The sequence below is a fragment of the Toxotes jaculatrix genome, chromosome 21, assembly GCF_017976425.1.
Source record: "Toxotes jaculatrix isolate fToxJac2 chromosome 21, fToxJac2.pri, whole genome shotgun sequence".
Classification (NCBI taxonomy): domain Eukaryota; kingdom Metazoa; phylum Chordata; class Actinopteri; family Toxotidae; genus Toxotes; species Toxotes jaculatrix.
The window spans coordinates 5,235,272-5,261,835 of record NC_054414.1 but is presented as its reverse complement, the minus strand read 5'-3'; the positions used below and the strand labels follow the sequence as shown (position 1 = coordinate 5,261,835).

The following is a 26,564-nucleotide window of genomic DNA, read 5'->3' as shown; positions in this document are numbered from 1 at the left end:
GGTGCTTTCTGCTCTCCAACCCCCTGGGGGGGGCAGTAATCAGTCCATTACAGGTTGGCAAACCAGAATGAGGGCAAGAAGACACACTTGGAAACTTGCTTGGAAAAATGTCACAAAGGTCAAAATTTAGTTTTATCAGAAGTGATTTCACAAGGTTTGTTTCGGTTTTACAAGAGGAAAGACTTCAAGGATGATAACTTACTGTTTGGTAAATGTACGTCTGGTTAATCTACCCCCCTCAGAAAAAGTGGGCCCTGACTTTCCATCCGGCTCCACTGGTAATGCAACTAGCAGTGTCTGGTTCTGTGCAACTCTCTGCGTACCTTGTCTGTCTGGGCAAGATAGGCCTAGATATGGCTCCTCATCTCCCCGTGACCTCCTCATGCACTTCATCTCCTCCAAAGCTTCCTCCTTTTTTTCAGCCTCTTGACCACCAGCCACCGGCCTCGCCTGACACAGCACTATCTGGCCTCCTGTCACCATCCATTCCCCTGCACTCACCTAGATGGGGTGCTGTTGTGGGAACAGGGGTGGGGGATTTGACCCTGAGTGGGCTTGTTGTTGGGCTGTAGGTGTGGTGAAGAAAAAAAAAAAACAAGGATAGTAGTAGAGTTTAGAAACTGAGTCAGAGTTAATGGGAGAGTTTGGTGACGTTATACTGACACTGGGAAGGGCACGTCTCGGTTCTGTGTGTCAGTCGCTCTCACCTGAACAGTAAATCCCATGACACACCTGTGACGAAGAACAGGTTATAATACTGAGACAGATTGGCAGAGATAACAAACTTCAGGTGTAGAGAGGACTTCAAAGAGAAATAGAGCGAGTAGAAATGAAAATACGATGTATTAAAATTTAAGAGGGTGCAAAAGTTACAGGAAGGGATGCAGGGGTGAGACAGATGAAGAGGAGAGGTGGCTACACTGTAACTGCAGTCAGATTTGTCTAATTACTGTCCTGCATCACTTGAAACTTCAAAGACTGTGTGCGCAGTTGTGTGTACACGTATAAATGTCTGATTCCTTCTGTGACAAGCACAGAGTGGGCAGAAGAGGAATTTCACACAGAGAAAAATGCTTTAGGGAGAGATTACACTCAGTGTGTGCATCATAGCCATGTACTGTCCCAAATACTTCCTTCAGGCTTTTTGTAGTCTCTCTTTAAAGTCAATTCTTCTGGGTTTCTGTACTGTTTTGATGGGAAACATAGCTTGATCTTCTTCAGGGCTTATAAACAAGCATTTGGTATATAAAAGATGAGGAGAAAAAAAACAAGAATCTAAGCTAGTTCACCAATAGTAACCCATCACAACAGTTCTCTCATTCATCCATCAATTAATTCTTAATGTAAAAGTCCTCATTCTTGCTTGTCTCCCACTTCTCTGATCCTCATTTCCCTTTTCCCCTCTCTTTTCTTTAGATCTCCACCTATCTCCGGCTTCCTGGATGACTACGCCTTCATCATCTGTGGCTTGTTGGACCTGTATGAGGCCACGCTGCAGACAGAGTGGTTGCAGTGGGCTGAGGAGCTGCAGCTCCGGCAGGACGCGCTGTTCTGGGATGATCAGGGAGGAGGCTACTTCTGCAGCGATCCCAGCGACAGCACCGTGCTGCTGCAGCTCAAAGAGGGTGAGGGATAATGCACTGACATTCTAATCAGTGATCTCGACAACAAACTTTTCCCATGACGCTAATGAGATGAATTACCTAGATAATGAAATTGAGACGCCATATTTTTATTACTTTCCTGCCCTTACCTCAGCAATACCACATTTTGTTAGCCAACCCTTTGTGTGACAGACAATAACATCACAAAAAAAAAAAGAAAAAAAAAAAGAAAGAAGCACGACTCATGCCTCAGCCTGGTGTGTGGGGGTGGGAGGAAAAAATTCACGGATTCTAAAAATTGATTTTCCTATGTCGTTACTGACATTACATTGACAGAATGGTGGAACTGAGCTGCGGGAGGACAGTGCAGCACTCGCACAGTGTTCAGTACACGAACAGTTTTTTTTGTACTTGATCTTCAAAAAACAAATTTAATTAATGTTTTATCAGTGTTGCCAGTTAGGGATGATCAAATCACACATGACTATCATTTGTGAAGGCGTAATGATTATTTAAACAAGACAAAGAGTCTACAACCATTCTAACTGCTCTGTGAGACTGCACTGAGGCTCAGAGGTGCTTGAGCTGAATGCTAATTTGTGCATGCTAACACACATGCAGTGATAACACTAACAGGCCATTGTTCAACACATCTAATGTTTACCATGTTCACAGTTTTACTTTTGATGTGTTAGCATGCTGACATTTGCTAATAATCACTAAATAGAAATGACAACTGAGGCCGATAGGACCCTCATCAGTCCTGCAGGTATTTAGATGGTGCTAGAAGAAAAGTCGACACATCACCAAAGTTACTGCAGTTCATCCTGAGGGAAATATGAAGGTAGGATCCAAAATTTAAGGCAATCCGTTCAACAGTTGTCAAGATATTTGCCTCAAAATAACAGATGTCAACTCATGGTGGCGCTAGATGAAAAGTCAGAGGCTCACCAGAGTCATTAGCATTCTTTCTCTGGGACCGGTGAATGTCTGTACAAATGCTATGCTATTCTGTTGTATCTGCTGTAGAGGCTGAGACATTTCACTGAAAAAGTAAGAACTTTGACCTGCTGGTGGTGCTAGAGAAAAAGTAAAAGGATCACCAGACTCATTAAGTTTCATCCTTTGGAGACCACGAATGTCTGTACGTCATTTTGTAGCAATCCATCCCATAATTGTCGAGCTATTTCAGTTTGGAACAAAATGGTGGACCTCCAAAGTGAATACTGTAAGGCACTGATGCTGCTGCTGCTGATGGCTGAGGTTCTAATAGGTTGAGAGATGCAGGGAAGGATTGATGGACAGGTGAAGGATTAACAGTACTGCTGCAGCATACTTCTGTGGCTTAGACAAGTCCAGAGATGGATGGATAGCTCGGTGAGATGAATACATTCAGGGTTTGAGGCGTCCGCTGGAGACAGTGAGGTAATATCAACACATTGCTATAATTTAGCCACAGAGATTTGAAGGAACAAAAGAAGCATCAATCAATGGCTGTAATTTATTTGAACAACTGAAGTGTTAATGGATGGGTGTAATCATTCATTCATTCATCTGTTCATCCATCTCTGTCTCGCCTGCCTATACCCTTCACCCCATTGATTGATCCTGAGCTTAACAAGATGGAAGCTTCTGCTGTAATATCGCTGCTGCCAGTTTCACTCCATTGCTACACTTCAACCACGGGAGAGAGGGGAGAGGATGGATGGATGGATGGATAGATGAGTAGCTAGAGGATAAAAGAGGGGAGCAGAGGAATATTGACCTGCACCTATCTGCCTTCAGTACCATGCAACCCTCACTCACTTTCTCACAGTTGAACTCATCTGCCATGAAAGCACTCAAAGATGGACGTCCTGCTCTGATTCTTCGGCTACTTTGATCACCAGACCTGTCAGATCCGTCTCCATTCTGTTCTCTCGGTCCATCTGCATCTGACAGATTGAAACAACACACACGATGTACAGTGGGAATCTGAAATCCCCTGTCTGCCTCTGCCTTATGTCACCTCACTTACATCTGAACTTCATCCTGGATCTTTTTTTTTTTTTTTTTTTTAATTCCCCACATTTTCCCCTCAGAGTTTGTGTCCTGTGTTGCCCTCAAATCTTGGCGTAAAATATATGAGCAAAAAGTTTCATCTTGCAGACACGGCAGTGTGCCAGAAAACACAACTAAGTGATCCAATGGTGTCATAATAACCAGAGGACAAGTCTATATATGCTGCCTGTACCAGTAAGTAACATCTTTTATTCAGTAAGTAATGTTGCAAAGCAACATTACCTCACATTGTTTGTGGCTAAAAGAAGGTTTTTGTTCCAAAGGATTGATGGGATATAAATATAAATGGGTCTGACCTTGATGTGCACTGCAGCCCTTTTTCTGCTGCCAGTCCACTCCTCCAACTGATGGCTGCTGGCAGTTCAGAGAAGCTGACACCTTGTAGACATGCAGACATTTACCTTTGATCTGTCAGACCAAAGTTTCCAATCTGGATCTAGTTGCCTCTTTCTTTTTTTGTTTTTAACTCTCAGGCTTCTCCGTCTGACTGTGACCATCTATTTTCATGCCTTATTTCTCCCACTTGTATTTTTATTCTTATTCTCTTGTCATCTCTTCTCAGCTTAATATCATAATCCAGTATGTGCCAGGCCAGGCTTTTCCCTCGTCCTAACGATTCTCATACTGTGTCTTTTCCAGTTTGTAGTTTCATTTTATTTTTGTCAGTTGGAAAGTTTGTTAGAACCTTTTTTTTTTTGCCTGACCATTCTGCGAGTCTGTGGCACCCACTTGTGCTCTTTGATGGTTCATAGTAACCCAAACTGCTCTTCATGCTTCACCCCTTTGAGACTAAAATCACAGTTGGCCTTGGGTCTTTAGTAGTTTCCTTTTTTATTCATTAAATTAGTTTTGCATGTGCAATTGATGTATACTACTTTTCACATGTTTCAATGTTTAGTATCTGAGTTAAGAAGAAACCTTCCAAGCTGAGCATTGTATGACAACTGTCAGTTCTGTATTTCTTTTCACCTCAAAAAAACACACACACACAGACTGAGATACACAAACTCATGTGACTGTGACAGATAGCTCGGTGCACATAATTCAGACAGAAGCAAGATGCCACAGATGAGAGGGGGAACGGCAAAACAGCTAATAGTAAATCTTGTTAAGAACTGTTGACAGATCAGAGGTGATGGTTTCGTGTGTGTGTGTGTGTGTGTGTAAGTGTGTTTATCGGAGCTGACGTGTGAGAGGTTTCTCATCTGAGAGGATTGACTCTGCCATTATGGATGCGGCGCTGTGTAGGGTTAAAGCCCATTAGTGATGCTGTAGCCGCTGCAGTGTGGATGCCTGTCCCAGCAGCGTAGCCTGTCACTGCAAGACGGATTACCCCACCACACTTCCACTCTACATCTTACAGCCCTGACACACTCCCCTGTGTGTATTTGTTTTTGATGAGTAAGGTTAAAATAATATCTGTTCTGCTTTGATTTAAAAGAAAATCCACTGTTTGTTAAAGTCTTTTTTGTCCCCTCTGGCGAAGACACTAATTCAGCTGTATTCCCATTTGACAGAAGTCGTAAAAACTTCATCAACAACATCAGCTCGAGGCCACTTCAGTTCAAAAACATCAGTGTCAGTATAGACTTTTAAAAACTGCTAAAAGTGTAAGTGGCGTTTTAGTGCTTTGCAGTCTGTTTCTGTCCCTGCTTTGGGACTTTCATGAGTGTTTTTGTATATGTGTGACAATGTGGGTGTGTGGATTTGGAGACTGTTCTGTCACGGCTTAAAACGTATGTGACCTCCTTCCATGGGTCTCTTTAGGAGGAGAGATATGTGGAACGAGGGGAGCGGAATAGTTCCCCCGGTCGGCCTCTGTGTGTGTTTACAGTACGTGTATGTATGTGTATGTTGAAGCGTTGTTGCCATGGGGCTCGAGGAGAGCTGAAACATACTGTAGGATAACATTTAATTATTTCTGCAGTTCAGTCATGCATGGGTATGTAGTTGTGAGTCCATGCTTGTAATAAAAAAAAAAAAATTGTACAGTACAGTTTTTGTGTGTGTGTGTGTGTGTGATGGAGGGGCAGACGTGTAGCGAGGTCATGGGGCATGAGAAGATCACCTTCAGGCTCTCACTGGACACTGATAAAAGATAAGGACCAGTCACTTAACAGGGCTAGGTCATGAGGTCATCTGTTAGTCCCGTCACATCACACAGCACGTTGTGACCCTGTGATGGTTGTGTCCTCGGGGAGGTGATGGGAAGGCATAGAGTGTGTATCTAAACTTATTAGCTTGCAATCTTTGCTGTTGGTTTGACAGATTTTAACAGAAGGTGTAATGATTTGAACCAGAGGCCTCACATTTGTTACAAGATTTAGTAATTGTGTCTCATGAAAGAGCAGAAGCATAATATCTGTTGTGCGCCTTGTTTTGGTTCATCAGTGTGTGTGTGTGTGTGTGTGTGTGTGTCAGTCAGAGTCCTGCATGGATCCAGTTTTGTAAACTCACAACCCGTTACCCGCATTATCTAAGACTGTGACTGTTGAATCCTGATGGAAATGTTGTGTATCTTTGTGTCTCTCAGATCAGGACGGAGCTGAGCCCAGTGCTAACTCAGTGTCGGCGTCCAATCTCCTGCGTCTGTCCCACTACACTGGAAGACAGGAGTGGCTTCAGAGGTCCCGACAGCTGCTGACAGCGTTCTCTGACCGGCTGACGAGGGTCCCCATAGCCCTGCCCGAAATGGTCCGGGCTCTTATGGCCGAGCACTACACGCTTAAACAGGTTATTCTCACCTTCACACACATGAATTGATGGATGCTCTGAGTTCAGGCTCATCAGGGATTTACTCTGTCCTCTGTGTTCACACCTCTAATTCCTTCAAGTCTTTTTTTTTGCTAAATGTTCTGAGTGTTTTAATGGACAGGTATACATACCTTGCAGCTACTTATGTTGACAGGTAGTCTCCTAATGGGCTGTGTTGAGGATTACAGTTGTACTCATCAGTTGATACAGACAGAGTAACCAGAGATATCACACTCAGAGCCTATAGGACAGTGTATGTGCCAATATGCAATGTCTATATTTGTAGACATCAACTACTGTACTTTTTATTTGTTTTAACCCAGGGATCAGACAAAGGCATTTGAACCAGTGGTCCAAATCTGTTTGACTGGGACAACTGAGCAACCCTTATTGTTAAGCCCTGGCTTTCTATGGTGAGCCCCGAAGGCCAGTTTATCTCGGGGAGTGGGCGTGTTTACCTGGCTGTTAGCCGAAAACTCATTTTCATGTCCGCCTACTGAAAGCAAGTGTTTCTGCTTGCGTGACAAATAGTGTGAGAACAATAGACGTTACATTTACCAAGAAGAAGTGAAGCAAACAAAACACAGCAGCTGAACAAAAGCTGAGCAAGAGGCTGGTGAAACAATGAACATCCCTATATTGGCTGTGCTGACTCAGTGCTATTATGCATTGAAGTGAAAATCAGTACAAGTGAACCAGACAGCTGAAGCACCCAGTGCTGCAGAGGACTGTGTTCCTTAAACAGTAAGAACATTATATATTTTCAGTAAGTAAATGTTTTAATAATCTTTTCTGATGCACAGCTTTTGCTGCAACTACAACATTTTTCAGTATTGATGATAAATGAAATATATAAATTAAAAAAAGCAAATGTTTTCTGTTTACGGTACAAATATGTCAGGCAGGAAAACACAGGGAAGAAGTCAGCACACATCACTCATGAACACTTCTTATTAGGGTCACACGGCACAATGTCAAGTGTGGTTCAAGGAAAAATGTAACTTTTAATAGCCCCTCCATTCATTTTCTGTCATTTATAACATGTACTTTTTCTACTACAGTTGCTGCACCTCAAGTAACAAATCTCAATTTATCCAGCTCTAACTTGTGTTAGAGGCTCCATGATATATAAACCCTGTTTGGATGAACTCTGCTTTCAAAGATTTCTTCCTAAACTAGAGGCTAATATGTTAAAACATATTTTTGTGTTGTTGTTGTTTTTTTTTTTTTTAACTCAGTTGAAGTGTTGTAGGTCAGTCGAGGACGCTGGCTCCATCTCTGCACTCTACATAAATGCACACTTAATCCCTGGACACACTGACTCTCAAAATCTTTTTTTTTTTCGCCAGTCTTTTTTAACGGCCGTCATGTATTTAATGGGCTATTTAAGCTGTTCAGCCTCAGTTATATAATCAATTTTGAAATATTAACACCCCCAGTTAGCCTGAAACCACCAAAACAAGCATACTAGCAAAGTACAGCAGTTACCCTGAAGTTTCCTGGCTCTAAGGAAACTTTTAGCTTTAAAGCATGTGCTGTACAATCAAAGGAACAAGGACGGAAATAACTGGAGTAGAAGCAGAGAGAGGAAGGGGGGGTAGTTAGTCCTCTGTCTGTCATATATGACCTGAGGAGGATGAGTCAGGGCGACGGGGCGAGGGTAACGAGCTCAGGGGCTAGGCTAGGTGAGGCAGTCCCGGAGAAAACACCTGCCTCCCTTGTTACTGCTACAAATACAGTACTGACCTCTATCACTTACTCCCCCTCTCCCCTCCTTTTACGTGTCACCTTTCCCCTCTTATTTCACTCTATTCATACTCTTTCATCTCGTTATCTCTCACTCTTCCATATTCGCTCTCCTTCACATTCCTCCTCCGCTTTTATTATTGTTTTTTTTAGATTGTGATCTGTGGCCAGAGGGATGCCCCGGACACCACAAGCCTGCTAGCCGCAGTCAACTCCCTCTTCCTACCACATAAGGTACGTGTTTGAGATCCTGTGTGTTTGTGTGAAAGACGGATGCATCATCTTGACAAATTTATCATCAGGACAAACGTGTCATTGGTCCCTAAAGCAACCCTGAAAAGAAAAGATGAACTTCCAGCACATAGACACGCACTCCGACATGAGTACCTCTGTAGTGGCAGCAGATTCACAGTAACCTTTGAATGCACACACACACAGACGAACATGCACACACAGATGCAGAGTGTGACCGACCTAGAACAGTGCCTGGGGTGTTGGCTGGTTTAAGTGTGGTGCTTTAAAGGTCAGCCTGAGCTCCTCTCCTCCCACCTCCTCCCTCTCCTCTCCTCTCCTCTCCTCTCCTCTCCTCTCAGTGTATTAACTTCCCAGCTATCTCTTTTTAGGCATTAGTTGATCTTAAGGTCCTTTTCTAACATCTAAATGCCTAGTGGCTCTGCAGTTTCAGAGATTGTGTGTGTCTGTATGTGTGCGTGAGTCTTCCTGCCAGCCCTGACACAGGCTGCTGGTTATGAATTGGACAGCTGTCAGTCTGAGTCAGACTTAAATTCTTTATGAATGGCCAGCATCTTTGTTTCCTGTGTCCACTAAGAAACTTTGTGGAAACTTCAAAAGTTTATGAGAATTCCCTGCATTTAGCATAGCTTAGCATAAAGACTGGGAATACAGCTGCAGCTGTTTTCAGTCTTTATGTTCATATAAGCTAATTAGCTGCATCGTTATCTGCCATAGACATATGAGAGTTATCACTCACAGAAAGCTAATAAGTGCATTTCCTGAAATGTTGAACAGTTTCTTTAATGTATGGTTGGACCCTCTTTGATGCCATTCTGACTGAAGTGTGACTTTATTCTTTGTTTAGTTGGTCTGCAGAATGCAGTTTTGCCTCTGCTGACTTCATTTCCAAGAGTCTCCTGAAGAAAAGGGATCTTAGGACTAACGCTTATTAAGTCAACAGGAGTTATAATTTTTAGCCAAAAACACACCCATGTTATTGTTGTGAATTCCAAACAGAAGCAGCGTAAAGGCAAATCATGTCCACTGAGATTGGGGTTTGCTTTTGGTGTCTTTTCTGTACATGAGGATGAAATTTGTGTCAGGAGTAAACTGATCCGACTTTGTGAGACTGCTCACTGAGTTCTGTTTCTTCGACCGGCCTGTAACCGAAATTAGATAAGTAAATTAAAGCAGTGATTGTCCAGTAACACACTGCATCTCTGCAACCCCCCCCTCTCTTTTTCTCATACACACACACACACACACACACACACACACACACACACACACACACACACACACACACACACACACACACACACACACACACACCCAGCATGGCCCTGTTGAAATATAGATGAGTTTTGCAGTGTCAGGCGGTGACTGCAGTAACATCAGGCCATTGCGGATCCCTGCAGAGAGACTGAGACCACGACTGAGCCAGATAGAGCTGTTATTAGGATGGATCTATTATTAAGCAGGGTGTATGTTATGTACTGTCACATCCAGCCAGGAACAGTCACATGCTAGGCTTTGTTACAGTCAGGTTAATCACATGGGATTTCTCAGATCAGGGGCTGCTGTAGTAGATAGGGGTCCCTCTGCAGTTACTTTGCACAGGTAAGTTTTTGAGGGTCAGCACCCTTTCATTTGTTTAAGCCTTCTTCAGTCTAATTAACATAATCCAAATAGTTATATTATGCATTAAATTCAAACTAATCAGGCCTCAGCCTGATTGCAGGTGTTGGCTTCTGTCTGCTAATGAGTGCAGTAATGGAAGAGCTGAGGACACAAGAGGAGGAGTGGAGTTTTAAAGGCCTCGAACACTGAAGGATGAGAAAGAGATGATAGTGACCAGAGGAAAACATTGGTCGCTACCACTGGGACCAGCAAGATGGTAAATGAGAAAGAGATACACACTTAAAGTAGGACGAGAGTCAGTGTCACTCAGTATTCCCAAGTGGGCAACGCCACTTTCAGACTGACTCTAGTATTACCATTGACCTTTTAAATAGATGTGTAGCAGACTGTATTCTCTCAGACGCTGAGTGTAAACAGGAAACAGTGCTTTGTTTGTGTATGGATATAGTATGCACTTATGATGTGTGTGTGTGTTTTTGCATGTCTGTGTGTGTGGGAGCCACAGAAAAAAAAAGTCTTCTGGACAGGTTTGCCAAAGTGACATGACAGATCCAGATTTTCCTCTAATGAGCCTTCAATGAGTCTCAGAGTGAGATGGAGTGTGTGTGTGTGTGTGTGCGTGTGTGTGTGTGTGTGTGTGTGTGTGTGTGTATGTCTCTCTCTCCAGATGTTGTGAGAATAGCCGTCCATTAGAGGCAGTAGCAGCTCTCTTGGCCAGGTTGAGATGTGATGATCCAGCACAACACTAAACACACTAAACACACACACACACACACACATATTCTTGAGCCTGATACAGTATGTCCTGAAGCACACACCTAAACAGATGTAACACATAAACATATTCTGGTATATATGCATATGCAAATCACACCACATACTTAAACACAAGATATCACATGTATGAGCGAAGAAACGAGTGAGAGAAATAAAGAAAGGGTGCAGAAGCAGTTATTTGATTCATTGATTTGTTGATTGACAGGAAGTTGATTTGATTAATCGACTTTTCGTTAATCTCCCAACCTTCTTAGCTTACACTGGCTGTGGCTATTTACCATGGCAGAGTCTTATTCATTTTTGAAATGATGGATTCTTGGATTCAGACAGAGGTTGAAAAAAATCTGCATCTCATTTCTAGCCAGCAACTGTGATTTTATTGGCTGAATAACTCTTGGTAGCGGACTGATTGTAGATGTCTGGCTAATTAAGCTGACCTTAACTCCATGAGTTGATTGAAAATACTTTTATATCATCAGATTGTTTCCAGCTGACTGGTGGTTCCCAGCTACGTAGTTCAATCTGCACTGAATGGCTACACATGATATTGTGCTAAAGGACTATTAAGTTAAAGCTTTTAATATAACAAGAGAAAAGACGTTTGGGACTACCTGATGTGTCTGGTAAATTATAAAGTATCTCAGAAAAGAAGTGTTGAATTAATCCTGGTCACCCCACAAACTAATGTAGTCTTGTTAGCTAACGATCAACTTGTTGAGAAGTTTAGCAAATGGTCAGTTGTTATCTGAAGTGGTGTTTTTATATCTATTTATTTATTTTTTAAAGCAGACATTTGTCGATTTAGCTTTTTTCCCCTTTATGAAGACATTACCTTCCTTGGCCCTCTGGACATTGTGTTTGGCATTTATTGCCATTTTAAACAGTCAAAGATTAATTTAGTCATCCAGTATACTTTGCGGTTAATTCCTCATAGTAATCAAAAAATATACTAACAGATAGCCAGAGAGCAGCAGAAAAAAAAATGGATTAGATTAATTGGAATAAAACCAATTATACTGGTGGAGAGGCAATCAGTATGAGAAAGATAAAGTGTATGATGGAGTCAAAAGGGTGAATTATGTAAGTACTAAGGGTGGGATGAGATGGGAGGATGCTAAATGAGATAAACGGTAAAGGTTGAAGGCAGAGTGAGTGAGGGGATTGTGCTCCACGTTACATTAGGTAGCTAGAGAGCAGAGAACATGTCTAATTTAAATCCAATTACTCCTCGCCTGTTTTCCTGGTTCGAGTCCGGCGTGTCCTAATTGTGCCGAATGAGGTGCTCAGAGCCCAACTCATGCTAATCCGAGTGTGCATGCACGCGCACGATCTGAGATCTTCACTTCATTTAATTTCTGTACTAATGTAATTCACCACGAGACTCTGTGCTTCTCGATTCGCCCCGGCACTCAGAGCTTCTGCTGCTGCACTTTTTGCTTGTTGGAATCAATTACGGCCCCGACAGTCACACTGAAACATCGTTGTTGATTGTAATTGCTGCAATAAATTATGGTTAATTTTTCTATTACACAGAAATATAGCTTGATTAGAGCTGGGTCGAGGTTTGTTGATTGTGGAGGCTCCGAGATCTTAAGAGGGTGGGAGTTGGAACACAACTAGAGAAGCAGTCTTTCTAGCAATTATTCCCCTCCTCTTCTCACACTCCCACTGCTTCTTCCTTTTCCCTGTGTGTGTGTTTGTGTTTCTGTTCTTTCTGGCTTTCTTTCTCTGCCTCCTTTTTTTTTTTTGCTCTCTGTCTCCCTCATATGGAAGTGTGAAATGATGTATGAAAGGATGTGGGAACAGCCAGGTAGCAAGAAACACTGAGGTACAGTTTATCACTTTATCTCGGAATATTTTCAGCAGTTAGCAGTGTTGCTGGAAAACTGTAAGTTACTATTTTAGAAGTAAATTTGTATGCAAATCTCCCTCCTCCACATTTGTTTTTATCAGTGCAAATGGTGAATGACATGGAATTCCAGTAAGAAATGGCAGCTAGGACCAGTAAAAGCAGGAACCTGTTAGTCAGACAGAAACTGTGCATGAGTGTGGTCAGAAAGTATTAGAACAGTGATGTGTTTTTCATTGTTTTACCACTGGACACTGTAGACTTGAAATGCATTTTAGTTGTTTGAAGTTGTTCACATCCATATTGGATGAACAGTGTAGGACTTTTCATACCTTGGCCCCCTAATTAGACCTTATTACAGAAGATGTGATAGCAAGAAAAGCACAGGTGTGCTTTTGGTAATAATAATAATAAAAGTGATGATGACTGAACTGCCTCAGTCTGGGTACTTGAATAGAATCGAGCCATCCTTTATGTTATTAGTAACACCGGTGCTTTTACTGTGGAATCAGTCAGAATGTCTTGAAGAAAAATGGCTAATACAGCAGGACTGGGATCCTAAACCTACGGACAAGGAAACCACAGAGTTTTTTTTTTCCTTTTTCATGGTCAGACAGAAAGGATCATGATATCCATTTTACTTCACTGGTTACATTAGCTCTTTTTCATGGGTGTCAATTTAATCATTTTTACATTACCACAGAGGTTAGAGTTATTGTGAGAGTTGCACCCACTGGAAACCAGCCCCTATTGATTCTTTAACCTCTAAGCTCAGCGCTTACTCTGTTCCTCTGTCTGTGGGTTTTTTTTTGTTTTTTTTTTTACAGTACAATATTTTACACTGTCCACGAATGTCCATGTCAGCACAATAATCCAGGCTAGACAGATGTTCGATTTACTCTGAGACTGTTGGAAGGTAAAGGTTTCTCAGTGATTGAGACTTGGGTCTGTCTTAACTGTGGAGATTAGCATGAAAAATACAGTGTAGCACCAGATTACCCTCAGTATGTATATAAATATAGTATGTTTTATTCCTGAGCAGGGATTAATCCTCAAGTTAAAATCATGCTGCTGTTAATGATATCTGCATGATAGATCATTTTTTTCAATTTGAATTAACAAGCACAAAAATCCTTCCAGTTTTGAGAAATAACGTATATATTCTGAAAACCCCCAAGGCTTCTCTCAGGTTTTCTCCTTGGAACACATTGACGCAGAATGGAAGCCGTCCAGCGTTTAACATGATGATTTACATTAACAGAGCGTGCTTTTCTGTGTTCTCAAGGTTGTTCTGGTAATAAAGCAACAAAGCATCTTGGCAGTTGCGTTGACAGTGGTTCAAAGTATGAATTCATGTCGGTGCAAGATTTACGTGTGTGGTCTTTTTATGAGTTGAATAATGTTTTACAAGGACCATAATTCCCAATTGTGAATTCCCATTGTTGTTAGCCTGAACGCCTCTTGTCAGTGCTGCTTATTAATCAGTTTCAACTGTGCCTCTGCAAAACTAAAGAACTATCCAAGTAAATCTTTGTTAGACAGTCACACAGAGATCACGGTTTTGCTGACTCTCTCTGGAGTGCACTTAAAAAAGGAAATGGAGTGGATGCGATAGGGAATACGGAAGGTGTCTGTGGCAAATGCTGAGGAGGACCGCGAGATGCTGCTGTTAGTGAAAGACACAGAAAGAGCTAAAGGTATTACAGGGATTTTATAGGATTTAAGAAATTCCTGGAGCGAAGTAACTGTAAGTAGACAAGTTTGCTATTTATTCCTGCTTCTTTGCCCCTTCTGCATTTTTTCTTTTCCTTAGACAGGAGGATGAGAGCAGGACAGAGTGGAACAGAGGACAGATAAAAGAGGAGAAGGAAGGAAGGAAGGAAGGACAGTGGCCTTTAAGAGGAGCGAGGGTCCTTTTTGAAAGCATCTGTAGAGGGAAATGACTCAGAATCCCTAACAAGACCTGAGAGACATGGGGAAGAGTTAGCGGGATAACAGGGAGGGCAGTCAGAGGGAGGGAAGGACGGAGATGGATGGAGATAGAGAACCTAGCCAGAGGCTAACTAGCACAACATAGTTCAGAGGAGGATTAGAGCTGGGCAGTCTCACAGTCCTCCTGTGTGACCTCTGGCCTCCCTCAGTCCAATCTACTGCTTATTTTTTTTTTTTTTTTACCCCTGTATGCCTTTCTCCCCTCCACCACAATCCCTCTGTTGGCTCATCAAAGGCTGCGTGTGTGTGTGTTTGTGTGCGCTAGGAATTGATTCTCCTGTTCTCTGTTAATGACCTGCTAAGCCCAATAACCAGTCAGAGAGCAGAACCCAGGTTGATTGACAGCTGTGGGAAAGGTCCCAGATGGTTCCTGTTGCAGGAGAGTGTTTTCCAGACAGACCATAATGCATTCAGATAGCCAGTCATCCTCTTTCTCTCCTTCTCTTATCTTGCACCACACCATGCTTTAAAATTTGCTTTCACATTTGTCTTACTCCATTCTTCCTGGACTTGTTCATCTGAAAGGTTACATACTGTATCCGTGCAAAGACTGATTTTTTTTTTTTTTTCCGCCCTTCTATCCACTAATTCCAATATGTGCCAGTTTATCTATAAAGCTATGGGGGAGGTGTGCGTACACTCAGGATCCAGCAGAGAGTGGACAGCTTTAGTGGTGTTGTTTGAGATATAATCCTCTCCCCGTGGTTGTATCTTGGTCTGTACGTCTGCTGCAGTCGTGCATGACGCTCCGCGCTTATCCACATCTCAGCTTGGTAAATAAAACCCACGCTGGACAGATAAGACGCCCGTGTGCGCACATGCATTCACACACACTGTTGCAGATGCCCACGTGTTTGCCTATATCTGTCGCTCTCCCTTTATCTTTATGTGTTATGTGTTATGTCAGTGTTTTCCTCTGATATTTATCAGGATTGCTAAGTGGTAGTCACTTTTATTTTGGTAGGTGCCGTGTGATGCATTTTCAAAATATAACATTTACAATTTGTGTCACCCAGGATATGTTTCCTATTCAGTCTAGATTTGAAAAAAAAAGTGAGATTAAGTAGCATTTTATAACAACTTTGTAACTTTGTAAAAACACAATGAATAAGCACAAGACTGTTATCAAAGTAAACTTTTAAAAAATACAGTTTAAAAAACTATTATAACTTAAGAGTTTGGACATAAATAGCGGAAACACTCTAAACTCATCCAATATTTCATTGGCAGTCGAAGGTAAGGAAAACAGTTCTGAGCATTTTGTTCACGGACAATGCCAAGACTCAGTTTGAATTTACACATTTTCTCATACTGGAAGAATATCCATTGAAGAACAGTCTGCATCGACATTACACTGAGATACGCACACACAGCCTAACTTGTTCGGATGGTTTATTCTCAGATTAATAGTTTGCATTTTCTCCTCTATACTTACATTTACTTACATACACTGTTTTAATGCGCTCCATCATCTGCCTCATCAGTAAAGCCGTGGTTACTGCTCTCATTGTGGCCGACTACATAAAGCTCCTGTTCTGAAAACTGGACATAAATGAATGTTGTTTTTAAAAAAAAAAAAAAAAAAATGCAATCTGATCTGTTATACTGTGGTACTTCTTTTTTTCTCCTTGGCACATTTCTGTTTCTCTCCTTGGTCATCTTCTCCTCCCACTGTAAAGGAAGCATCGTTTACTTAGTACATCACGTTGCACCGTCATTAAAAGACAACATATGTCTCTATACATATTCATTGCTGTAGCATAAAATGAGATGTGGGCTAGTGCACAGATGACTTCCTCCACAGTGTGATGTAACAGCCCTTATGTTCTAGCTGCAGATACTTTCACACATGGCATACGACTTAATTTCTCCACTCCTGCCTTAGTTTACAGTTTCCTGTGACGAGCTGCAGAGAAAGCTGAATTTTTGATGGTATTTGCGACTCTAACCTGCCGTGTGACTGAGAGCTAATGAAACACCTCTACATGGAGTCCAGGAATCTTTAATCTCACACATACAGACAGTGACTAGTGATTCTCAGGGGTCATTACTGTTCATCAGAGTGACCCTGACTGTATAACTGTGACCACCTGAAATAGGAGTTGAGATCTATAGTTTTCAAAATCCTACTGGAGCAAAACAACATTACCAGCAAAATCTACTGAATTCAACAGTAAAAGTATTCAAAATGCAAAATAGCCTCTTTCACAGTGTTATATTATGGAGGTTCCCACACATATTATTATCTTGTGTATCAATATAAAAAATACTTTTCAGGGCTGCCCCATTAGTTTTGTTGCAGGACACTTTTTCAGTCTCATTTTTACATGTTGTCCTCACAGAAATCCCAGCACACCTTTGCATCACATCCAACTGAGAAACAAACCTGGAAATATCCTGGACCTTTAAGATTCTCTCACATCGTGATAGTTGTAGGTGTTGTTTGAAAAGCGGTGTAATACTGGGAGCTAGACAGTATTCAAACTGGACAGTGTAGTAACCAGGGATTGGTCAGCCATTTGCTGGGTTGCCTGGGCGATGGTGTCCAGAAATATCAATGTTCTTTGTAGCAGGTGAATCACAAGATTTATTTTTAAAAGTACCTACAGACATTTTCTTCTGTTGCAGTACTTAAGGGACACTGTAGCACCGATGACTCGATATTTACTTAAAATCTTTTCCATCTGGGATGTTTCAAGACATCTGGCTTAGTCCTCGTAACACTCATATGTCAGATTTGATCTCCTTAACATTTTTAACTTGACGTGACTTTTATGACTTTGCCGAACGAGAGTTCCCTTTCATCTTAAACGCAACACAGGCTGATGAAGTGTGTCGTAGGTGTCAGGGCCTGATTGAAGAGAGGGGCAGTTAATTCTGCTCAGACACCAAGGCGTTCTCGCATCTCGCTACAGACGCTGGTGATTTAGTGGAGAGGGTCCTGTAGAGACTGTCAGCAGCTGGAAACTGATGCCCAGCGTGACAAAGGACAGAGCACGCTGCCGGAACAGACTCGCCCACTCACTCTAACTCAGGTCGGAAAACACACAAGTGAGAGTGTGTGTGTGTGTGTCTTTGAGAACCACTGGTTTTTATTTGGTGTCAGTGAGTGTGTTTTTCAAATTAGCGCAATTTTTGATTTTTGAAATCTGAACTTATTTCACCACAACAGCAACTTGGGGTAGTGTTTGTTTTGTTTTTTTCAATCAGTGGAAGTCGAAATACCACTGACATGGGAAGACAAAAGACACAACAGTAACAGTGAATTGAAAATTGTTTGTTCTATGTAATTTCCTGTGTGTGTACAGGTGTGTGAGCAGGTGTGCAGTGCTGGATCACTGGATTAGGAAAAATGAATGGAAAAAAAGATGGACATTCACTTCTGTTTATATTATCGATGATCAGCTCTCAATTGATTTTCCGTATTCATCCATACTCTGATACAAAATAACATTTACTGTAATATAGGAGTTTATTTTTATTCAAGTCTCAGTAGGATCGCACTGTGGTTTTACGTAACTGGGGATTCAGCCATTCTCCATTTTTCCATACTCCAGAATTTTTACAGAATCCCTTTGGACACACGTTGTAGAGTTCAGTTTAACTTAAACTGAGCTTTGGCCATCAACCTGGTGGAAAATCAGTGTCGTGTAAACCACTAGAGTTGCTGCTCGAGAGGGTGCAGCTGCTCTCTCCGTTGGAAATAATGGCTTAGCTCTGCATGATGTTGAACTAACAGAACTTTTGGTGTGAAAGCTCTGTTTAACGCCACTCCAAAATCTGTAATAAGTGCCCTATGTAGGAGCATTTGTTGGGTTTCTCCACTCGTTTATTCTGTTTTTCCTTAAACTTGTCATCTGCCTGTGCAGTATGTTGTGATGTAGCCAAATTAAAGTAGGTCGTGTGGAGATCCAGACCTCCCTCACCACGCTGTCACACATTAGTCTGGAGGTTAGAGCCTCCACTGCAGTCAGTTAATCCATTAAAAAGAAGGAGAGAGAGTTAAGTAAATAAAGTGTCACATAAGAATTATAAAAAATAAAAATTAGAAACACATGAACCGCTGTACAGAGAAAGCACAACACATTACATATGATAAGCTGGTTAAATGCATGCACTCCCCTCCAGTCAAGTCAGGCTTGGAGAAGCCCTGTGGATGAGATGTGAGACATGCTCAGTAAATCTAAAGGAAGCCCACTTTCCTTTGGCTTAGCACCTCTAGATCTACAATGACCTACATGACTAAGAGTTAATTATCAGATGAATAATAAATACCTCGTCAGAAGTGTGTAACGGCTGGCAGTTATCTGAGTTTCAAATAAAAGGGTAGTTTGAGTCTGATCGTCCTCAGACACCACATAAATCTGTCTCTGTCTCCTCAGTTTCTCCTGCCTAATTCTCTCTCTGGCTCTCTCACTCCCCCTCATCTCTTTCTCTCCTGGAGAAAATTCAGATGAGTAAATGAAGCTGATGGCGAAGCTGGTGTCAGCGGGCGTCTGATAAGGTGTGCGGCACGTGAGGGCCCTGCAGCCGCCCATTTTAGTGTCCGAGTGCGAATGTGTGTGTCTGTTTGTGTCCTGTGGTGGTGGTCCAGATGCTGGGTTCTTATGATGATTGAGCTGGTTCCTTGGTGTCACTGTGTGTGTGTGTGTGTGTGTGTGTGTATGTATGTGTGTGAGAGAGAGAGACAAAACAACAGAGTGTGAGGGATGGAGGAAGTAAATCTCCTCATGCTTGGCTGCACACGGTGCTATTCACAGCCACTGTCATCACTCTTCCTCAGGTATGACAGCGGCTCTCAGAAGTGTGCGTTTGGTGTGTTCATCATGTTTCTTTGGCTGCGGCTCGCTGACAGAGGTCGGCCTGTGAGTCGTGTGCGTACTAGCTGGGTTAGAAACCGAGGGGAGAGAGAGAAAACATTAAAATGGTTCCTGAAGATGTGTATGTGTGTGTGTGTGTGTTTGTGTGTTACTGTCAGCACAGGTACACTGTGTTCTTTTAAAGTGTCTGAGCTCGACTGGTTTGGCAGAGTGAGAGAGGGAGAGTGGGAGGGAGCTGTCAGTGTAGGGACATTTAACGGGTGGGAGTTGTGTGTATGTGTGTGTGTGTTTGTGTGTTTGTGTGTGTTTGTTTCAGGGTTGCCCAGTGTATGAAGGGATTAACCCTGTGGGAGTTTGACTGTGCTCTCATGTGTATCCAACTGTGTTGTCTGCTACAGCTTCACACACACATACACACATTTTGCAGTTTACAGAATCCAAGACCACACACTCTGCATTCACTTCATCACATTCACTAGACTTGTATATACATTCTCACATAATCTGTCTCCCTGCCTCTCTCCTGCTGTCTTTCTCCATCACTCACACACACACACACACACACACACACACACACACACACACACACACACACACACACACACACACACACACACACACACAGGCCCTGTCCAGTCCCCAGGGGTGGGTGTAGATAGTGTTGTTGTGACACAGACAGACTACAGTGTGACCTTTAAGTTGAGGGCATGTGGCTGGATGTGGTCTGAACCCAGGGAGGGACTGCATGAAGCTGCCAAGAAAAAAAAAAAAAAAAAAAGAGGGAGAGACTCAAGACAGAGAGGAAAAGGTTCAGCTTGGCAGGGAAATCCTCCTTCGGTCTCCATAGCAACAGTCACACCATTATGACCACATTCCATCACACTCCTTACCAGTCTTCCCCTATGTGTGTGTGTGTCTTAAAGCCTAAAGAAATGTTTACAGGCAGCCGTCCACAGCGCTCTGTGTGAATCCATAGTTCCCTGTGTTTCAGTGATATAGTTATTTGTGCTCTGAGCTGTGTCTAACAGGTGCTGCAGCATCACTGTGGAGAGCGAGATAAGATGAGACAGAACAGTATCACTTCATCATCCCCCTAAGGAGCACTTTTATTTACCACGCAGCACATTTAGTAACGGAAACCGAAATACCTCACCTCTGCCGAGACGGTCTTCAGTGACAGGAGACGGTCATTGATAGGTTCTTGGCGTTAGAAGTGCAGATGGCTACCGGCACAAATGAGTATCTAAATGGCTGAGTGGGGCACTCGGGGCGCATCGAGACAGTCGTCGAGTGAGAATACGAGGCTCCTTGAGACAGGATGGGGAGGATGCAACCAGTTCTACATGATGGCCTGGGTGAACACTGGCTGGGAGGCCTACAGGGGACAGAGGAGGGAGTCTCTGCTTGAATGGACAGGGTTGTAGTAGGAGCTGTTGTTTCAAAGGGCTATTTGTGAAGCTTTTAATTCATTCATATTAACCTTCAGTCCATCACACACTGACATACATGTCATGTCTTCTCTGGCAGAGCGTCACCTGGGATGACATGTTTCACCGGACCTCTCTCCTCATTCTGTCTTTCTTTCTCCTCCTTTTCTCGCTCTGTCCGTGCTCATCGTTTCTGTTGTCATGTCTCCTCTGTTGTGAACCAGGGGTGGTGCGAGGCCAGGAGGAAATGACACATGTTTGACAGGAAGCCGCCTTAGGGATGGACAGGGCAGCCCTCTTTAACTTCGCTCTGCTGCCTGTCCAAGAGCACAAACGCACACACTCACACACACTTGTACTCCTGTCTTTGTGAGGACACACTGACATAATGTATTACGTGTCAGAAAGTGAGGACCAACCAAAATGTCCTCGTTCTGTAAGGTCTATAGCTCAGACTGGTCCTCACTAAAAATCGAGGTACACACACCATCCTCTTCCTGTAAATTCACACATTTAAAGAATTTGTTTATTCATTTATTTTTTTGGGTGTGACAGAGCAACTCTATTGTGGGCATGAGATCATGGGCAGCCGCCGAGCCACGACCGAATGTGTTATTTTTAGGGGGTTTATTTTGGTTTATGAATGAATGTGCATGTGTTTATGAGAAATTATATGGCTTTATTACTGAAAAATGGAAGGTGATCACTTTAAAACTGGCATCTGTCCCTCGCTAAGATGCTCTATTTACTGTATAAAGAACGTTTTAAACTGACCATCTTCCCCAATACATTCATATTTATCCTTGGAGACTGGACCACTGCCATACAGACACAAGAGACATAAAACTGACTATCCAATCTCTCAAACCATTTCCAGACATAGTCACAGACCCATTTGGTATATTAAAAATAAAGTTATAAAAGTATTGCATCTCCAAATGCCTATAAATCAATCTTGGCTTAAAAAAACAGTATAAAGTAAACTAATAGATTTATTTATTGATTTATTTTATCAACCACTCTGTGTCCTAGGGAAAGTATAAAGCCAGTTTTGGGGCTCGGTATGTTAGAAGAGAAAAAAAAAGCAAAGTAATAAACGTTTATTCTTGATGTATTAAACTGACCCCCCTTTTTCTTGCATGTCACCTCTTCGGTCAGGTCCTGATGCTCATTGACGGCGATGAGAGTTTCCTGTGCCAGCGTCTGCCCGTCCTCTCCTCCATGTCACAGCATGGCGGCGTCGCCACAGCCTACGTCTGCCAGGACTTTACCTGTTCTCTCCCTGTCACTGACCCTCAGGAACTGCGACGGCTGCTGCTGGATGGTACCACAGAATGATGACCAAAGAATTTTACTGACTGAGATTCAACTGGAGGGTTGTTATCCTCGAAGACTTCACTCCTTCAGTCTGCAGCCCTAGCCTAGCTTATTCTTTTTGCTGCTTTTGGCTAATGAGTCTGGCTTTGCCATAAAACAATGCCAATGCTCCAAAAGTCAGTATGCATCAGTAGGAGTAGTTACCATGAGGTGACTGGGGCCAGACTTGTAACTCCAGCCTATTCTTTATTATTAGCAAGACCAGCTAAGTATTACCTCAAATATCAACTCAAGTTTTTTCGTACAGAAAACACGTAGCACTTATACTACATGTCCCGGCTTGACTGTTAGTCCAGCAGCGAACTACAGACCATACAGACCATAACCTAAGACCTCTCGGATGAATTGGAGCGACAGTATATATCCCTTTGTTCCAGCATCCGTGTCACATGAATCTGAGCGTGGAGACCTGCATGCCTTGGTTGGGTGTGTGTGTTCGAGTGTATAAAGAAGGTTGGTTGGCAGGTTTGTATCTATCCATGTATATAAATTTGAAAAGTTTATTGTATGCGTTTCCTTTAATTTGTAATAACCTCACTGTGAAGGAGCTCCTCTCTAATGACTCTCACCCTCGTTGGTTTGTCTGTTCTCTTGGATTCTTCCTTGCTTCTGCAGATACTCCTGTCCCCTGACTTTCATCTTCAGGTTTAGACAACAGCCATACACAGCATGTAAATGCACCTCCCTGAATAATAAAGTTGGAAAGGTTCCTTTTACTGGCTTTAAGACTTGAGGAACACTAGAATAAATGACAGAATAAATTGTGACATTTTTACGATGTGTTCGTTCTCTCGGTCCAAGATGGGAAATTTCCAGCAGTAACGGACTGAATGCGTCCCAGTGGTCTGCCTTTCTCTTCTTTTGTACTATAAATAATCATCGTAGAGAGGAACCCCTCTGTTGTGTGTTCTTCTCCTCGTCTCTCCTCCCAGCAGGCTGGATGAAGGTAATGTAAACTGTGTGACTGTGTGTTGTGGCGAGGAAGGGGCGCATGGGAGAGGGAGTGTTTGTGTGTCTGTGTCTGTGTGTGTGTGTGTGCGTGTGCGTGCGTGTGTGTGTGTGTGCGTGAGATGGAGAGACAGATGGACTGCTAATGTTGAGGCGAGGGAGTTTGTCCCTCAGGCTCCCGCTCAGGGCTGTGGAAGCGAAGGAGAGGAAACGACGGGAGAAGAAATGCAGCAAAAGTGATTCTTCCGTCATGCCACGACGGCAGCCTCTTATCCCTCACCTCACCATCTTATCCACCAGTGTACTGCAAGAGCACCTAGGCCATCACTTGTTTACTTCTCCTTCTTTCTCTGCCTTTCTCTCTACTTTTGTCTGCCAATCAAACCACCCCCCCTCCCCTCTGTCTTTCAGATCTGGCGAGGGCCTTGTCGCCTCAAGAACGAGGGAAGTCATTTTGGCAGACGGCTGCTTCTGTGGAAGAACAAGAATTTACCAAGAGAAAAAAAGGAGAAAAACAGGGTGAGGAGGAGGAAAATGAGGAGCAGAGACGGACAGAGATAGGAGAGAGGGATCACTTGGTTCCATTTTAGCTCTGTCGTGTCTCGACGTCACTTTTCTTAACCTGTCAGATTGGGAGCAGTCACGCGTTTGTTTGTTTTTTGTCACTTTGGGGCTGCTTCTCGTGTATTTCCACCAAATGCTTCCACGCTCTTATCTCCCCTTCCCTCCCCCGGTGTCTCACCCTATCATCTCCCACCAGGTTGGGACCCGTCTATCTTTGGTTACAGACACACTCATGTCTCTCCCTCTTTATGCCTCAGCATGCAAGCATGTTGGAACCACTGTCTTCTTATTTATTCAATCTTTTTATCCCTACACACACACACATGCACACACCATTTGTAATCCCCCTCCCCTCTGGAATCCCATCACTCCTCTCATAACTGTTCTGCACTAATTGTTTCTGATGAGCTGCGCAAGCTAAATTTTCATTAGCGCTGCGAACAGTGGCCGACCTCAGCTAACCTGATGGCCGGCTAATTATGGTGCTGTAATCTTCACACTACAGATCAGTGATGATATTGATTATAACTTTAGTGTCACAGAAACATACAAACTGCAAACATGGCTATAAAGCACCAGAACAGCAAACAGTTGGTCAGATAAATCAGATAGATAGATAGATAAAACATATAATAAGGTCCAGTTAAAGGCCAGTTTAAGGAAGTCCAGCAGTAGCAGTGTGGACTGTGAACGGTCAGTGTTTCCACACCTGAGGTGCCATGACATCCAATGCATGCTCACTCTTGGTTGCGAGTCGAGGAAGTGCTAGAAGAGCTATTTCTGCTGACCCAAGTGTGTTCCCTCGTCCCTATGGGATGACAAGGTCAGAGATAAAGCTTGGAGCCAATCCATTTAACACATTAGAAGTGATAAGTAGAGTTTTGAACTGCATTCTGGAAGCAATGAGAAGCTGCTAAAAGTGAGACAGTGTGTTCTCTTCTCATAGTTAAAAGCAGAGCAGCTACATTTTGCATCGATTGAAGATGATTTAGTGCTTTTTTTACTGACTGCAGACTATAAAGAGAATAATCACGACAGGATGAAGGCATGAAAGACTATAGATCAGCTTGCAGCCGGCCCATCGCCGGGGTGGGGGCGGGGGCCATGGGGTGCAATGCCCGTCTATGCCACATCACGTCCCCCTACCCCTGTTATGCATTTTTATTATTATTTTTCTATTGCATTACACCCTACTCTCCAAGTCCCTGTCAGTAAGCTTATCCTCTCTGAAAACTGTTTTCCCAGATGGTTCCCTACAGCGCTCTGTAGTAATCTGTCTGTAGGCCTGTGTTTCACATCCAGCCTTCAGCCAACAACAATTCTTAAAAAGTGTGGTTTTATCATGAGTGAGGACTCTGTGCTGTCAGTGTGGCCATCTTGATTTCTTCTTAACTCTGCTGTTTTTATGCTGATACACTGTGTTGTTGATATAAAGTCTTGATGCTCTCAAGATAGGCATTCTGAAAGTTTTACACACAAAAATGTAACTAAGTGCAACTAATGTTCAATGTTGTTTTAATTGGCTAAATTGCAAAAACACTATAAGCATGCAAAAAGCATGCATAAATGTGCAGTCTTTGCTTTTACTTCCAGGACAGTTTGGGGAATTATATTTCAAGACGTTATACATCCTCAATGAAGCAAGATAAAATTAATTACATTACATAAATTTAGACTTTTTTTGATTTTGTTACTTGGAAATGAACAGTATATTCTGTTGCATATACGTGACTATGTGATACCATCGATTTTTATGGATTTTGCCTTTAACTGAAGTGGCACTTACCACGTTATCCTCTGCTTCTGCTCACTCAGGCTGTAATTTGTTTCCCTTAATTAGGGAATGCACAAGCACGACTGTGCTACGCCCCCAGATCTAAAACCAGGCTGGCTAAAAGATAAAAGATAAGTTAGACATAAAAATTAAGCTAAAAACGAGGGGCGATGGATAAGTTTGTATAAGGAGTCAGTTTTAGAAAACTCATCTGCTTCCACCTTTGGCCATGAACTTATCAGTCCACCCTTCGTATATCTGTAGTGTTGCATTTGCAGGTTTGTGGATATGTGTGTATGATGTAATCTCATATTATTTTCCATGTGCCTGTTTATTTCATGATTCTGTTTTAGTTTTTGGATGGGAATATTATTGAGTCATGCCACATTGTGTTTATGTGTGCGTGTGTGTGTGTGCACATGCACACATTTGCTATAGTGCTTGCTATCAGATATGGCTGCTGTGTTTCAGTCTGTCTGTGTGCTAATGAGGCCACAGGGGGCTGAGAACAGCGACAACCGACTTGGAGAGAGGAGAAGATTCAGAGGCAGAGGGTGGGTAAGGGTGGGTGAGGGGGGCGCAGGGATGCTTTTATTCTCGTCTTCTATCTCTGAGCTCAGAAAACCAGATGCATCTTAAGAAATTCTCTCCACTCTGTCCTTTTTCTGAACATTGCACAACTTATCAGCTTCGTTTAGAAAATATTTACACAAGTTTCTCTTCAGCGAAAAACTTTTCTGTTTGTTACCTGTAAAAACCTGAGATGCACAAGTGGCTTGTGTGTATGTGCATTAACGTGAAAACAGTTAATGTATCCAAGGTATGTTATCACCTCAGTCAGTGTTTGTTTTGTGTGTGTGTGTGTGTGTGTGTGTGTGGTAGTGTGTGAGTTAGGAAAAGATATCCCACCGCCGCTGCCTGTCTGATAAGCCCAAGAAACTCCAAAAGGAAAATCAATACTTCTGCTCATCAACCCAGCCAGGTGCCTTTGGTGTT

The 26,564-nt window shown here is 42.7% G+C and overlaps 1 protein-coding gene across 1 annotated transcript in view; it reads left to right on the top strand.

Annotated features, from left to right (window-relative positions):
- spata20 (spermatogenesis associated 20) overlaps positions 1-23,044 on the top strand; it is a 34,953-nt gene extending 11,909 nt beyond the window's left edge. Inside the window, exons 13-16 of the mRNA XM_041029483.1 lie at positions 1,417-1,625; positions 6,199-6,398; positions 8,319-8,399; positions 22,064-23,044. Coding sequence (XP_040885417.1) covers positions 1,417-1,625; positions 6,199-6,398; positions 8,319-8,399; positions 22,064-22,243 — 670 coding nt within the window. The 3' untranslated portion in view covers positions 22,244-23,044. The remainder of the gene's footprint in view (positions 1-1,416; positions 1,626-6,198; positions 6,399-8,318; positions 8,400-22,063) is intronic.
- Positions 23,045-26,564: the final 3,520 nt, after the last annotated feature.